The sequence below is a fragment of the Papio anubis genome, unplaced genomic scaffold, assembly GCF_008728515.1.
Source record: "Papio anubis isolate 15944 unplaced genomic scaffold, Panubis1.0 scaffold103, whole genome shotgun sequence".
Taxonomy (NCBI): Eukaryota; Metazoa; Chordata; class Mammalia; order Primates; family Cercopithecidae; genus Papio; species Papio anubis.
In genome coordinates, this window is record NW_022159423.1 from 41606 (window position 1) to 59350 (window position 17745).

The following is a 17745-nucleotide window of genomic DNA, read 5'->3' on the forward strand; positions in this document are numbered from 1 at the left end:
AAATTACATTGTAATTTATAATTACATTTGTAAAATGTAATGTCTATGAACATTGTAATGTAATTTACATCTGTAAAATGTAATGTCTATGAACATTAAAGATTACCCTAAAATACCTATAAATTATGATACCCATAATAGATGATAAATTACTTGCTGTTTTTCTATTTTTTTTTAACAGAAAAGTAGGATAGGATCAGATTTTTAAAATAAACGTATAAACTTTGTTCACAGAGTACCTTTTAAACATTTCTTATCTCTGTAAAAGAGCTGAATAATAAACCATTGACAACCAAAAATGGACAACAATGTGCAGTGAATTAGGGTGAAGGATTTAGTCATTGAGAACAGCAAAGTACCCTTTGCTTATCCAAAAAACAAATAAGCACCTTAAGAGATGAGAACCAAAGTTAGATTTTAGGTTTTATAGGAGGATAGAGTAAGCTATGGGGGGCATAGCTGAGCTATGGTACAATATCAACTGGTCATGTTTTATTCAGCTCTAGGACCTTTTAGTTTTATTAATAGATCTTCACTGCAACTCCTCATTTATCCCTTATTTTTGTGGGTTAAACATTCTGCAAATATTAAATATGTACTTTAATGCCGTATACTATAGTTTGACAAATACCAGACATCATCTATGTATCATTCTTATCTTTACTCCTCCCAGTACACCATGTTCTGTTGCTTTGTTAGTGCCCTAAAAATTTAGGTGCATTTTTTTGAGCAAAGGATCCTATTTTTATAGTTAAATAGGCCTTCTCATGAGAACATCTGACATCAGTCAACATTTTCCCCTTTTCCTCCTGAGAGTCATCTAAAAACCACACAAGCAAATTCCACACATTGGTTTATCACTGAAACTAAGGGTAGGATAAAATCCACAGACTCCATAATATATGAAAGCACTATTCAAAGCAGCCAACATCAGGCAGATGGCACTTAGCTAGAAGTAAACCAGAGAAGTAAAGGGGACCCGGTGGTAACAGATCTTAAAGAGTCAGTAAAAATACACATCTTAAAGGCGAAACACATATTCTGAATCACAAGGGTATATCCTTTGTTTGCAAAAACAGGTGCAGAAGCTGAGGCGAGAAGGATGGCAGGAGAAGTACCCCAGACCTGATTCAGTACAGAGAAGTAGAAAGGCAGTGCTACATAAAGAATCAGACACACAAGTCACAATGGCAGGAAGCCTTCTGCCCAGCAAAAAGCTGTTTAAACCAGCTAGCAAGCTGTGAGACTATCCTGGCAACCTATGCTTTCTCCTAAAAGAAGCTTGTATAACAACAGCTGGCCCAAGAAAATCCAAGTTGTTAAACACGATAAGCACTCACATCTAAACAAAAATACCATATAATAAAAGAAGGCAAATAACAGAAAAATGTAAAATTCTAACAAAAACATCAGAAATATGCTGCCATGGAGCAGATGCAGATGAAAACAGTAGCCACAAATTTTAAAAACATAATGAAGCAATTGTCTCTATTTGGAAGACCACAAAGCAAGAAAAGATGCCAAGACAAGACATTTAGAAGGAAAAAAAAGAGTGGCAAAATCAAGGGTGAAAGTATAGGAAAAAAAATAAAATCAGAGACATGAAGACAAATTAGGAAGGAATACAGTGGTGAGCAGACATTTCAAATAAAATAAAGGAAACATATTAGTAAGAGAAAAGTCCATTTAAAAAAAAATTAAGACATATGCCAGGGAAAGAAGATAAAATAAATTCATAGTGGAGATGAAATTGTATGGAATAAATATTTAAAAATACAATTCAAATAAACTGTGCTAAATCCAAATATACAGGTTGAAAGAACAAGAAGTATGCCAGAGAGGACTCAGCCAAAATTCCCAACACCAAGTTATATCATTATAAAATTATCCATCTTCAAAACAAAAACAATGTAGACAACCAAAAGGCTATAGACAGCCAAACAAAAAGATCAAACCACTTATAAAAGGCAAAATAATTCAGCTTGTCCCAGATTCCTCAACAGCAATATTGAATACTAGAAAACGGGAGCTACACCAACAAAATCCTGATAGTGGGATTCGATTAACTTTATATTAGATCAAACTATCTTTCCAGAATGGACTATAGTGAAATTGCTTTGAACATGAACGACCTCAAAGAAAGACATTTTCAGACTCCTCCTAAATGAAATTACTACAGAATGAACTTTAGCTAAACAGAAAAACAAATAAACCATGACAAAAACACTGATGATGAACACTGGATATATTTACTGTAGAAAAAGATCAAAACAAGTATGACACAAGGTCAAAAAAACCCACAAATGTAATGCCATGTGCCCTGACAATGGAAAAATAATACAATGAATAAAAATTGGAAGAGGATAAAAGGACAAAGAGTATGATCTCAAAAGTTCATAGACTGCCTCACATATAGTAGTAGTTCATAAAGGAATATCAGTTAGAGCCACCAAATAACACTAATATAGGTATAGGCATTTTAACAGCAAAGGCAAACAAATGCTCAGACAATACTGACTAAAATCAAGTAGTAAAAAAGAAGAGAAAGACAGGTGGGTTGAAAACAGGAAGTTTCATGCTGCTTTAATCCTTCCTCATAGAAAAGAACAGTAGAGAACTGCTAAAGGAATAGAAGACTAGTGGAGTTATACATTAAAATTAGAAAAATAACCAGGAGAACACAACTACAACTCTCTTAGAAACCCAAGCTAACCACACATAAAGCAACCACATTGTGAAAGTCTTTTTAAAAAAAGAGAAAGAAAGGATTAATGAAAAATATTAACAGAACTAAGACCAAAAAAACTATCACTTTGGTAAATCTAAACCCACTATTAAAAGAAGAGATTTTCATATAGGATCACAAAAGAAAAGTCAACTTTGCTCAAAGCAAAAGGCACACCTAAAACAAAGTAATTCAGACAAGTTGAAAATAAAAGAATAAACAAAGAATATCCCAGGCAAATGGAAACCATACAGGGGTTGTGACTCTAACATCAAAGTAGAATTTGGGCTAAAAGGCACTAACCATTAAAACCAAGAAAAGGATACTTTATTAAAATGCTAAAGGATACATTCACAACACAGTTTTTTATTTTATTCTATTCTATTCTATTCTATTCTATTCTATTCTATTTTATTTTATTTTTGAGACAGAGTCTTACTCTGTCACCCAGGCTGGAGCGCAGTGGTGCCATCTCAGCTCACTGCAACCTCTGCCTCCCAGGTTCAAGCGATTCTCCCACCTCAGCCTCCCAAGTAGCTGGGACTACAGGCGCGTGTCAATATGGCTGGCTAATTTTTTGTATCTTTAATAGAGATGGGGTTTCACCATGTTGGCCAGGCTGGTCTCAAACTCCCGACCTCAGGTGATCTGCCAGCCTTGGGGCCTCCTAAAGTGCTGGGATTACAGGTGTGAGCCATGACTCCTGGCCTCACAATACAGTTATAAAAGCTAGATTCTTCTATATCATAAACAACAGCAACAACTTTGAAACAAAATTGCAATGTATGAAAGAAAATACTGGTAGTGAAAGATGTGGATTGAAACATGGTGTCTGTCAAACCAGGACAGACTAAGTGGACTAAATGGAAGCGAAGACACAGAAATATAAATATAATTAATAAGCTATATTTGGCTGATAAATATCAAATTCCATACCCCAAAGGAGAAATAATATACCTATTTTCAAGCTTCCATGTAATATTGAATACCCCCTATACTTTACAAAAAAAAGTATTTGTGAAAGCTTGGGCTTTTCCATTAAAGAAACTGAGTTTTGAAAGCTAGTTATGCCAGTTAATTGGTTATACAACAATGAAAAAAAAATCTCAAAGAATTTTCTAAGGATTAATGAAATAATGTATTTAAAGCTTAGTACTGTGTCTGACACATGCTCTCAGATAAATACATTTTTATTATTGTAGAATATTTGATATTTTAAATATTTTTCCATTGAAAGAAAACATTATCATGCTAATGTGCAAAAAATCATTCACAAATAATCTAAAAATCACATTCTTTTCAAAATGAAAGTTATTATAACATTAAAACTTTAGTTGATACATAAAAATACATAAACTAGAAAGTAAAAAGTTCCCACAGATTCAAACTTTCCCTTCCCAGATTTGGAGACCATTCTTTCAAGATTTCCTTATGATACAAACACATACACTGTTCATATTATCTTCAACTTAGTTCAGTTGTAAGACATACAATTTCTTAGAATGATAGAGATACTTTCCTTATTTAAAATGTCATATTGTTCTATTATATTAATATGAAAATTCTATGAAGTTCTGGTTGTTTCTACTATACATAATTACAACCATGAAATAACACATAAAAGCCACATTTTGGAGAATGTTGCCATTCTCTCCAGGTGCAGAGGTATATATAACATGCTACAATTTCTGTACAAAATAGAAAATAAGAACATTCAGGTTTACTTGTACGTCTAGAAAGAAAACCAGAGAGGATTCAAAACAAACTAATAAAAAATTATTTTCTTTGAGTCATACTAGGAACCAGGTAAAAAAGACACAGAGGTAAGATTCTTCACATGTGTATCTCTGTAGGCTTTTTAGTTTTGAATCATGTGACTGTATTGCTACCTACTTAAAAAATTAAAGAGATAAAGAACGTAGTCTTTTTTTTCTTCATTTATAACGCAAAACATAAAAAACATCAGAAATCTCACCAAAACATTACACAGAAGAGGAAAATTGAAAGTACTTCTACAGGATAATTCTCCTATAAGACCAAAGCATAATGTGCAGTTATCCAGGGCTATACTCTGAGAGTAAGGACAGACCAAATATGATTGTGTACATGAATATGAAGACTGTATTTATAATTTTTTAAGTTCCCTTTTTTCTACTTTTTTTGTAAAATGCTCAATTTCAATAAAAATGTGTCAATCTCTGAAACAGCAAAAACTTTTCATAAGTTACTTCTCTGCCGTTGCGCCCCTCTCCTTCTTTCTTTTCCTTATATAATCTACACTGCCTTTTTTCTGATCTCTTTTCTCCCTTCTTGTCATTTATACTGGGCACTCAAGGGGAGTACAGACCATCTCTACACAAACACAGGATACTATAGTATCTACTAAAATACTTTAAGTGTTACCTAAATCTCATACTTCATTAGTACTTTGGACATTTCTTAAAACCTAAATTCAAGGGCTTCCTGTACCAATAAAAAGCTCAAATTAATTTATACAATTATATGAACTATATTCTGGACTGACTTAAAACAATTATTTCATATGAAATACTCCAACATTTGGAGTTTATACCTGAATATTAAAAATTAAAATATAAAACTCAGATTTTCATTCTGACATGTACATGTTAACATGGACACAAAAATAAGGTAACAGAATTTTTAAGTTATATGCAAAAGTAAACATGTAATAAAATGCCTGTTTTATAAGAAGTTTGAAGAATATGACCAGATAAATAAAATAATCTGATTAATATGTTATTTTTATTTAAAATTAAAATACAATAAGCATACATTATAATATATACAAATTTAAGTTTTAAAATTTGAGGATTTAGAAGGAATTTGAGAATCTATATAATCATTACGAATGTAAATTGTTACTTAAATGGATATACCGGTAAGATTATTTCTGGACAAACCATTAATTACTATAATCATCAGTATTTTTAGAAACGTGCAAACTTTTTACAAATTAAATTTCGAAAGAGTTTCACCTTCATGTGATTTTTCAAAGGATCCAAAAGATTGAAATGAATGTTGCACTTTGGACAGGCTCTTGGAAAAGGTGTTCCATTTTTAGATTGATTTGATGAGGTATTTGCACCTAAAATAAATTCAGAACTTTTATGACTCAAAATTCATCATTTTTTAACCTTAAATAAGCACTAATAATACTTTTTAAATTTATAGCCACTTCTAAAATGTATGTATAAATACTATAACTTCTTTTTACATACCAGATTTCATATTTACCTTTTGCTAGCATAGCCTGGGAAGATGTCACTGAAGGAGATTTAACTGAAGGTAATACAGTTGAGGAATTTGCTCCAGAAACACTTTCACTGGGCTTAGGCTTCTTTGGATTAGCATTATTTACTTCAGAAGTAGAAGGACGTTTTGATAAAAATGAACTTTCATTCATACCTACAATAATTTAAACAGTGAGAAATATATTTTTAAAAATTAGAATATTACTTACATATGAGTAAAAATACTTTGGAGCTAAATTAAAGGTAATATAATTGAATTATCATATCATGACAATAATGATAAAACTTGATACGATCCAAACTCAAGGGTGTAAAGAAATTGCACATATATTTTCATGGACTACATATATTTAAATAATTTAAAAAAGAATCCCTCTATGAAAGAAAATTCTAAATATGACTTCAAATAAAAAAATATATAAAGAGCTATCATAAAGGGAGCCAGACCAATACTCCAAGCCAAAAAAAAAGTATACTATGAATAAGTTCTGACAAATGAATTATCTTTAGACGCTTAAGTGCATTGAGTACATTAGAGTTTGTAAAAAAAAAAAAAAAACAACAATTACCTGTTTCAAAAATTTAGAGATGCTCTTAAGATGCCTTTTTTTCTTTAACAACTTAAAATGTCTAATGGAAACTTAGTTCTTCCCTACCTAACAAACTGAAGAGTGGTAAGAGTGGTCTACTCATGGCTTTGAGTGGTATTACTCATTTATCGCTATGTACAAAGTGGAAACAACTAATCTTGAATGATAATACTTCATTCATTTATATGAAAGGACACATAATGGAAGTAGTAAGTATAATGATTTTCACACTATGTTCCCCAGAAATTAATGGGTTTGTTTTAGAGAATATATTGAGCATGTCTAACAGAGAAACTCTTTTTTGTTTTATTTATTTAAATTTTGTTTATATAAGGATTTCTTTCCTAAAAACACTTTCCCATTTGAAAACCAATTTGTTAAGACTAAACAATTTTAGTTTTATTTAATGCATTCGCAAGAGAAATGAGGATATCCAGGCTATAATAAGGCTCAGAAAAGTCTTATTTTGAAAATAACACACAACTGTACTTTGTAAAAGAGATTCTAAAACTATACATCCTATTTTAGTCCTCCCAACTATACATTAAAAGTAGAAATGGTAAGGTAACTATATTTGAAATATTCCAGGTTTTTAAGTCAGACAAGATAAGTTCAAATCCACACCTTGTCACTCTCTAGTTACGTATTCTTAGCTTAATTTCTCTAAGCTTCAGTTTCCTTTTTTATAAAATAAGTTATAATACCCTATTTTACAGAGCTGCTTTAAGGACCAAGTAAGATAATGTACTTAAAGCACCCAACAAAACATTTGGTACACAGAAAGCACTCAGTAATAAATTACAGCTATTATCATTACTAACAAAATATTTTATATTTAACTTACCTTAAAGGGGAAAAATATAATAGATTCACTTGTCAGCTTTTTAATAAGGGCAAACATTATAGCAAATTAAGAGTACTATACTACTTGGCTTCTCTGTTTCATCCTTTTCAGATAACATAAAAATGATTTTTTTCCATCTTCAAAATACTCGATTACTGATAGATATACTGTAGGTACATGGGAAAGATTCTGTATAATCACATTCACATTCTTGTGAGATGTTTAAGTTACCTGAAAAACCAACGAATGCTGGAATTCTGAATTAAGCATCTGATTATACAGCAGGCTAGACAGTAGAAACAGACTGCTTTAAGAATTTTTAAAACAAGAAATCTCAAGATTAAATAAAATCACTCTGTATTTGTTTTAAATTTTGATGCTTTAACTTATTTCTCTGTTGTGTTTGGCTTATGCTGCTCCCTACCCGCAACAGCTCTCTCTCTGCTGGTAAAAATCGTATTCTCATTCAAGATTTAGCTCAAATCCAGTCTTCTCCAAACCCCCATAATCTCCCTAGATGGTAGTCTGTTAATCACGTTACTGAACATGTGGCACATACCATTCATAATTATCATTCAGAATAACTGTGTTGTCAAGTCTTTTAAAGCTTATAATGTATTCTCACATTTCACTTGGATTTGGGCATTAAAAAATCCCTAAGTAGAGCAAGAATTAAAATTACATGTCCAAATGAATGGTTCCAGATGTGAAGAATGAAGGCATTCTACAAGAAAAATTAAAATCTCCCTTTTAACAATTTGTGAAAACCAAAGTGGTTAGGTAACTTAACAGAGACTACAAAAATCTTAAGAATAGAGGATCAAATCATCCTACTTACTGCTCAGGCTAAAGTCCCACTCGCTGAAGTAGAACATTTACAGGAAGAATAGGAGTCATTATTTCTCTTTATTCCCAAGAAGTTTCAAGAATTTAGACTTTTTCTATGAATAAAGTCTATATGCTTTATGAAACCAGACTTTAAGACAACTTTTTTTCTCCCTGTTTTTTGGTTCTTAGCTATTTCACAAACCAGATTGTTACTAAATATGTAAGTGACACCCAGAGAGGTGAATATCAAATCAAGGATTATCAAAATGGAAAAAGAGTTTAAGTTTACAATACATTTAGTATTACCATTAAAAAGAAACTAGGAGAGGGTTTGGTAAATTCTCTGCACTGATTTGTTAGTAAATCTAAAAATTCCAAAAAATCATGTATACGTCGGTTTAGTCACATATTTGAATAGATACAAATCGCGAATATAGAAAGAATAACCGCCTTGATTATAGGGAATTTTCAATTAGATAAAATTCTTTTATAGTACACTAATTTATTTTAGATTAATGAAGAACTTTGTTATAGTATACAATCAAATAACTTTCAATGTTCCTCAACAGGGAAAGTTCATTAATCCTTCAACGTACATTAATGAGTACTTACTATGTGCAAATCACTATTTATTTATTGTTGGCAGTTTATAATAGCACTTTATAATCATATTGAACTATCACTCTGAAATAATTAGAACAGAAAGACACTAATTAGGAAATCAACTATAACCATATATTTTTCACACTAGTGTCCATAGAAACTAATTAATACTTTTTTAAACAGAGTATTTAGGCTACCTGAGAAGTTCTCTAACTCACAGATTATTTTAGTGTATCTCAGCTATGGTTAGCTCCAAGTGAGAATGAGTTCAAAGTTGGTTACTTACTTAATAGGAAGAAATAAAATATTCTGTCATTAAATAGGATTTTACAGAAAATTACCCAAGAAAGGTATTCAAGAACTACTAGTGATGTTCCACCTTACAATATATGAAAAACTTCACACAAGGGTAGGGGCTTCAAAACAGAAAGTCAATCTCATATGCATATTTATCAAGTTTCTTTTTATAATCTTTATGAAAAAAATACTAAAACCAACCTGCCATAGAAAGTGTTGGTCCCCCTTGGTAATGTGATAATCCTGTATCCTGGGTCAAGTCAAATAGTAACTCTGATGACTTATTAGACACAATTCGTGATGAGTTTGTTATATAACCCTGTTAAATAGTTCAAAGGAAAAATAATACATTTATTCAACAGTTACAATTATTTCAATATAATTATATATTATGTAATTTTACATAATTATGTAAGAATTTTATTTCATAGACATTTACAAAAGTAAACTTAATTGTATGCCCAATATTCTAAGAAAATCCTTTGATGACTCAATTATTAATAAGTTAAAAACACAAAGATAATTGCTACTTTGCCAAAATTATCATCTACTGAAACTGAAAGCAAGCTATTACTTAGAGCTGGTTTACTGCTGACTAGAAAACTAAAATGGGGGGCGTATTCTTAGTTCAACTTCTTCAAGGTAAAAGAAACATAAATCAACTTATATATCAATAAGATTGATACACTTTAGATGACTTCTAAAGATGCAGTATCCTCATTAAAGGGCAAATAATAGAACTTAGCAAAATCTTTGGGCATAAGCAAGGAGAAAAATAAAAACCATATTTACATGACCGAAGAAATTAAAAGCTTCTATGCCTCTAAAAACCTCACAACTGAGATATCAGGGCAAACAAACAGAATCAATCTGCAGTATTATGCATCAGTGTTAAGGATGAATATATCACATAATATGAATTTTGAAATCATCTTTATTGGAGAAATGTATAAGCTATGCATCAGAAGGAGAAAAAATGGGCCCCACACCCTTTCCATCATCCCATAGAAAGCCATGCTAGGCCAGGAATCTTCCGTCTCATCAGGCAAATATGAAAGCAAACCGGTCAGTAGAGTGAACAAATAAGAATGCCAGGCAGACACGGTTTAGAACAGAAGTTGTTTATAGGAATAATTGGGGCCAGCTGTCCTGCCCCTGGAGGCCTCGGGACTCAAAGGAAGTTTTAGCCCTTCCATCAGGAGAAAGGGTGGTCCAAACTAAAAGGAAGATCTTAAGAAGAGAGGAGTGAAAAGTATGAGATGCATGATAATGTGGTCAAGTATAAAGCAGTATAAAGTTATAACATATATGAGCATACATATATAGTGTACATAATTATGAAAAATATGGTCAATATAATTTAGGGACATACACTCCAATATTATTATACATTAAATATAATGATACATACACACACACACACACACACACACATTTACTCCAGTACTATTAATACATTTAAAAGATACTCATTGTGGACAGTCAGCTCTCAGAGTGACTTTTGGACCATTCTACATGTCATAATATATAACAAGCAAAAGTTTCAAGATTAACAATGATTAAAAATTAAAGCAAAAAAGACTATCACTTTAGGAAAAATATGGGCAAAGGCCATAAACAGAGAATTCAGATATCAAATACTAATGAACAACACATACGAAATACCTTTTTTCCAAATTGCTAGCCAAAGAAATGCAAATAAAAACAATAGCAATATTTAACTAATGAATTGGCATGTTACCATAATATCTACTACAAAATAAATTAATTAGCCACTACTCTTAAAAGTGTCAAGGTTATGGAAGACACAGAAAGAATGAATAACTAGAAAATATAAGGAGATTAAAAAGAAATAACTGCAAGGTGGGATCCTGAACAGGATACTGGGCAGGAAAAAAAACATTAATGGGAAAACTGATGAAATTCCAGGAAGGTCTATAGTTGGGTTAATGTTAATTACCCAGTTGTGATGTTAACATAAAGGGAAACTGGGTAAGAGGTATATGGGAACTGTTTGTACTATTTTTTCTGTGTCTAATATTAGTTTGAATTAAAAAGTAGTAACATTCATTATTGGCAAAGTAGAGCTTATATTTTAGCATAATTTTTCTGCATAAAAGCTTTCGCAGTAGCTATTGAAGGCTTTAAAAGGTTCACTTCCTTTGTGTGTGTGTGAAACAGAGTTTCACTTTTGTTGCCCAGGCTGGAGTGCAATGGACTGATCTCTACTCCCTGCAACCTCTGCCTCCTGAGTTCAAGTGATTCTCCTGTCTCAGCCTCCTGAGTAGCTGGGACTACAGGCGCATGCCACCACACCTGGCTAATTTTCGTATTTTTAGTAGAGATGGGGTTTCATCATATTGGTCAGGCTGGTCTTGAACTTCTGACCTCAGTGATCCACCTGCCTTGGCCTCCCAAAGTGCTGGGATTACAGGTGTGAGCCACTGTGCCCAGCCAGTTTACCCTCTTTTATCTAATTATTCCATTTTTAAGAATTTATGGTAATGAAATAAAAATGTTTAAGGGAAAATTAGTTATAACAGCAAAGCAATTATAACCTGTATGTCTAACAATGGAGAAATGGTTAAACTGATAAACTATTGTGCAAAAATTAACTTTTTTGTGTGTGTGACGGAGTCTCACTCTGTCGCCAGGCTGGAGTGCAGTGGCGTGATCTCGGCTCACTGCAACCTCCACCTCCTGGGTTCAAGCAATTCTCCTGCCTCAGTCTCCCGAGTAGCTGGGACTACAGGCACACACCACCATGCCCAGCTAATTTTTGTATTTTTAGTAGAGACAGAGTTTCACCATGTTGGCCAGGATGGTCTCCATCTCTTGACCTTGTGATCTGCCCACCTCAGCCTCCCAAAGTGCTGGGATTACAGGTGTGAGGCACCGCATCCGGCCAAGTTAACATTTTTTTAGGAAATGTTCCAAGTAGAATGTTCAGTGAAAAAACAGAAATATGTATTTGCATATACTATAGGGATCTGATATACTCTTTTCACTGTTCTAAACTCTGTCCCCAAATACATATTATTTCATAAGAGAAACATAAATGTTTTATTATAAATTAAGGAATATTTAAGTTTGAAGAATTTTGCTTTGTTACTAACTTTTCTATTGACACGGGTTTGTTAAGAAGTTATGGAAACAAGCTATTGATGTAACTCAAACTAATCCTAGAATTTGAGGCCTAATAGGCAGATGTAGGCATTTGGGCCTGAACATGTGGTATTTTTTTTTAATCAATAATGCCCTATGATTTAACAGTAATAAAACATATACTTCAAAGTAAACATTTTCTCCAAATATTTGTGAAAAAATGGGAAAGTTACTTCTGAGTTTCAAGTTATTCACCTTTCAAACTGAAATAATCACAATTGTTTTAAATGTACTTGCTCTTCATGGTACATGTATCATATTAAGCAGCTATCACAACAATACTAATAAAGACCTAATATTATTCCCCATTTTATAAATAGGTAAACTAAGGTTAGGTGTGGTCTAATAAGGCTCCCAGTACAGCCCCACTTGTTGCTGATGAAGCTGGAAATAGAATCCAGGTCTGACTGATTACAAAGCCCAAGCACTTAAGCTATATCACATTGACTTTCTAGGTGATAATAATACATCCCATCCCTGCCAACCTGAAAGCGATGTTCAGATACGACATTCCATGAAAAAGTAAAAACACACACACAAAATATGACATAAAAAACTACTAATTATAATTTATTAAAATAACTTCCAAAATTCAGAGAAAAGTCCCTTAAACAGGATTCTCAATTCATTCCAGAATACTCCTCTGTCATTCTTAACTTTAACTGCACAGTAGAATCACACTTGAAGAGTTTTTAAGAAGCTATCATTTCTGGGTTCCACCCAGACCAACTGGCAAAACCTCTCATTTTTAAAAAGAACCCAAGTATAGGAACCATCAACTGAGGTGCTTTCATTTAAAAACTATGCCCAAAACATTCTGAGTCAGAAAAGAATCTAATTCCTAATTCCTTTAACACCAAATGTACAAACTCTTGCTTTTATTTCTTTTTCCCCTCCCTCGGTCAAATGTTGGAAAGATTTTTACCTAACAAACTATTAAACAATGTTTTCTTTTTCTATTTTTTTTTCCTCAAATGCCAAATAGCTTATAATAAGCATGAAAGAAACCACTGAGTTAATTTGATTCCAACTAACAGCAAAGAATTTTTACATTCTGGGTAGCCTTCCAGCTACCTTCAGGAACACCTTTTTTTTCCTTTTCTTTTCTTTTCTTTTTTTTTTTTTTTTTTTTTTTGAGATGGAGTCTCACTCTGTCACCCAGGCTGGAGTGCAGTGGCATGATCTCAGCTCACTGCAACCTCTGCCTCCCAGGTTCAAGTGATTCTCCTGCGTCAGTCTCCCAAGTAGCTGGGATTACAGGCACCCACCACCACGCCCAGCTAACTTCTGTATTTTTAGTAGAGACATAAGAGTTTTGCCCTGTTGTCCAGGCTGGTCTTGAACACCTGACCTCAGGTGATCCGCCCACCTTGGCCTCCCAAAGTGCTGGGACTACTGGCATGAGCCACTGCGCCCAGCCACCTATTACATTTTTTAAAACATTAGAAATAGCCTGTGGAACCTTGGATGATTCAAGACAGAGACTCAGCAGTCTCCCTTATTGTTCTTATTATTTAAAGAATATACATTTTTAGGAAAATTCACTACTATTTTTCTGAGACAGTAGTGCCCTAACTCTTTGGCTTCAGAACCATTTTATGCACTTTAAAATTGTTGAACCCAAAAAGATTTTGTTTACATTGGTTATGTCTATCAATATTTTCCATATTAGAAATTAAAACAGAGAATATTTTATAACATTTATTTATTCATTTTAAAATAACAAACTCATTACAGATTAACATAAATAACATTTTAATGAAAATTGACTTGCAAACACAAAAAAAAGCTAGTGAAAAGTGGCATTGTTTCACATCTTTGCAAAGCTCTTAACTATCTAGCTTAATCAAAAATTGTTTTAGCCTCTTATCTGCTTCTGCCTTCAATCTACTAGGACATGTTGTTTTGGTTGAAGAATATTATTAAAATCTGCCTCATAGGAATATATAACTGGAAAACGGAGTGTTTTAATAGGGTTTTAATTAACTGTGGATATACTATTTTGATACTATACCAAAACTGAACAGTTGGTACTTTCTTAAAGGTTTGTTGCAGTGTGAAATCTGAAACCGTATCCCTGTTCCATTAAAATCATTGATCTATCTTAGCTTTTAAATGGATGTTTTACCCATACATACTTTTGTAATATATATACTAGTTATGTGGAAAATACTGGTTTCACTGAATTATACAGGTCTTCCAAATGGTGACATAGTTCATTACACAATATTTTTTAAATCATTATTTATGAACACCACCACTCATCAGAAAACTCTTGGTATTCAAAAGCTGCCAAGATCACGGTGGCAAATGAGTTTTCCAAAATTCTAATTTTTGCTTGAAAGTTCAAATTTTACCATTGGCAAGAAATATTACTATCAATTGTTTTTGTTGAAGTGAGAGGTTTGAGGAAATGTTTGCCAAACAATCAAGATTGAGTAAGTGTGTGGCAGACAGACTCTAAATTGGCCTCCATGTAAATGTCATTACCCATAAACCCCGGGTCCTGGTATTCATGTTCTGTATAATTCCCTCCCTTTGAGTGTGTGCAGGACCTCTGACTTGCTTTTAACCAATAGAATACAACAAAGGTGACAGGATATATATGATTTTTGTGTACGTGATTATGTTACCTAAGACCATAAGGGCATCTTGCTAAGGACTCACTCTCACCTGCTAGCTTTGAGGAAGCAAGCAGTCTTATTGGGAAAACCTACCTGCCAAGGAGCCAGCCAAAAGCCAACAAGATACTGAGATTCTCATTCCAACGACCCTTAAGGAACTGAATGCTACCAACAACCATGTGAACTTGGAAGCAAATACTTCCCCAATAGAATTTCAGATGAAACTGCAACTTCAGGGACCATATCTTGAATGCAGCCTTGTGAGATCCTTAAGCAGAAAACCCACCTAAGCCATGACTTGATTCCTGACCCACAGAAACTGTGAGACCATGAGATAAAGAGTATATGTTGTTTTAAGCTCTGTAAGTTTGTGGTAATATTGATACACAGAAGTAAATATCTAATACACCATGGTATGTCAGTCATTCTTTCATGTAAAAATGGTGCTCTATTAACAACAACAACAAAATCAGGTAGTTTACCTCACAATTCAATCACACAAGTGCTTTTCCTCAAGACAACCATCATACTTCAGACACAGAGGTACTTTATGCATACTACCCATGTCATCACACAGAATATTTTTAAAAACACATATTCAAGTGTAGAGAGTTAACAAAACTAATAACATTTTAATACTTCATCAGGGAAATTGGGTATAACTGAGTAATACTCAGTTGAGTAATATAGTTTACTGTGAGTGCATGGCAGGTGACTAATACAGAAACTATAAGTACACTTCGGTGGCACTACCTTGATTCACACTAAGGTACCAGCAGCTTACCCACCATTACTTCAGCATCACCAGTGCAAATAACAACACAGTGGAAAAGGAAAACAGTCTGTGATTATAATGACAACACTGTTGACTCTCAAATCTCTGAAAGGGTCTTGGGGAACCCCAGAGGATTGCAAAATACAGTCTGAGAACTGTTCGACTAAGGCAATTCTTTCATGACTAAAAAAGTGTACATTTATATACAACATATATGTATGTATGTGTGCATATACATATAAACTATGGGTTAGGCTGGATTGAAATCCCAGATCCCTCAACTGCCAACTTTGGGATTTTGAATAAATCTTTCAACCTCTATAAGCCTCAGTTTCCTCAACTAAAAAATGAGGATAATTATAGTGTCTACTTCACGGGGATGTTTAAGAACTAAATGAAATGAATTTACCTATGGCATTCAGCACAAAGCCTTATACATATTAACAGCTCAATGAATGCTAACTATTACCATTTTCTATTATTTTTTGTAACAAAAAAAGTGGGAGTATTTTGTAATAGGAAAAAAACATTTGTTTTTTTTTAACTAACTGAACTATATAGGAATGTTTTCAGAATAAAAAGCTATGATGGTCTCTTGACTGTTTTCCCAATTAAGAATACCTGGCCCAGTTTGCAATCTTAAATATTTGTCATTATGCAATATTTATTACTGATTATAACTTTATTCACATTTTGATAGTATAGTTTTCATTACTGTACCTATTTAGGCATACTGCCTGTTATTAACAGGTTGGGTAGTTAGCTCCTTCAGTTATTACTTGGGGTACTGCTAGAGTTACCAAAAATATGGTGACATTTTCTGATGCTAACTATGCTTCTACTGGATGACTACTTATGACAGTCCAGAATTTTAACTGGGTATTGTTGATATTGATAAATAACATCCAAGGGATCCCTGAGCTGGCTGTATAGTTTTAGAAACACTTACAGGTTTAGAAAAAGGCTGAACAATAACAGAACTATCTGAAGATCTAGACTCAGGATGAAAATTTATTGGTGAGGCAGGCACTGGATTTGATGTTGGATTCGTGTAGTGTTGACTTGTAGGCTTGAATGCAGCAGTAATACCTGTATTTTAAAGTAACACAATATATTGAAATTATTTGTACATAATCAATTTTGTCAAAATACTTCACTTTAAAATTAAAATAGTACAATAATACTGTACCTCGACTGAGTGCACCATTCTTTAGTCCCCTTGAATATGAGCTGGGGTTAACTCTGTTCAAAATATCTATAAAAGATTATATTTATTTATTTTAAAATTCATTGTTTGAATGAAATACATATTAAGATAATAGAAATCATCAATTGAAAACATTTAAACAGATTTATGGAAAGAGTATATAACTAATCACTGATTTAAGAATATAGCTCATTTTAAATACATACATCTTTATCTACTAAAGAAACAAAAGAAACAAGATAACTAGGCTTTGTTTTATAGACTAAGAACAATCTTTCTCATTGTAACTCAAAATCCAAAAGCCAGAAGTAAGGGAATGACAAATCTGACTACATGTGACTCAAAACATTGTGCTTGCAAAGAAACATCACATAGTTAATAAAAATTTTCCAAAAATATATTTATATACAACCTATAATTTAAATGTATATCTTTCTTTGCATGATGACAGGGCTGTACGTACAGTCAGGTTCCTATGATTCAAAATCAAATCCTTGCCCAACCTCTACACTGTATTCACTCCTCTAAAAGCCTTGAAGTTTCATTACGGAAAATCTCATTGGATTATCTACTATTAGTTTTGAGTTAAAAAAGAAAAACTATCAGAGATTGCAGACTAAAGTGAACCAACAGTTTATAATAGCATTTTATTAGTTAAGAAGTTTCAAAACTACCACTACACCAGAAGTCAATCTGAGCCTGCCATGACTTTGAGGATCAATTTAAAGTTCCTCATTCTTGCATGCATGTAAACTCTGTAACTTCTAGCTAATCAAATTGTGGTTTGGAAGCATGAGGATTTGCCTAAAATTGCT

At 32.8% G+C, this 17745-nt stretch overlaps 1 protein-coding gene across 22 annotated transcripts in view; it reads right to left on the reverse strand.

The window, feature by feature from the left end:
* LOC101019298 (zinc finger protein 280D) overlaps positions 1-17745 on the reverse strand; it is a 244249-nt gene that overhangs the window by 41534 nt on the left and 184970 nt on the right. For 20 of the 22 annotated variants that reach the window (XM_031661167.1, XM_031661182.1, XM_031661168.1 and 17 more), the window contains 5 exons: positions 16913-16978; positions 16673-16812; positions 9361-9478; positions 5981-6151; positions 5722-5831 (listed from right to left, as the gene is read on the reverse strand). In XM_031661167.1, coding sequence (XP_031517027.1) covers positions 5722-5831; positions 5981-6151; positions 9361-9478; positions 16673-16812; positions 16913-16978 — 605 coding nt within the window. Of the gene's footprint in view, positions 1-5721; positions 5832-5980; positions 6152-9360; positions 9479-15553; positions 16813-16912; positions 16979-17745 lie in introns of those variants that run through there. The other 2 variants (XM_017960666.1, XM_009210258.2) reach the window with 1 other exon arrangement.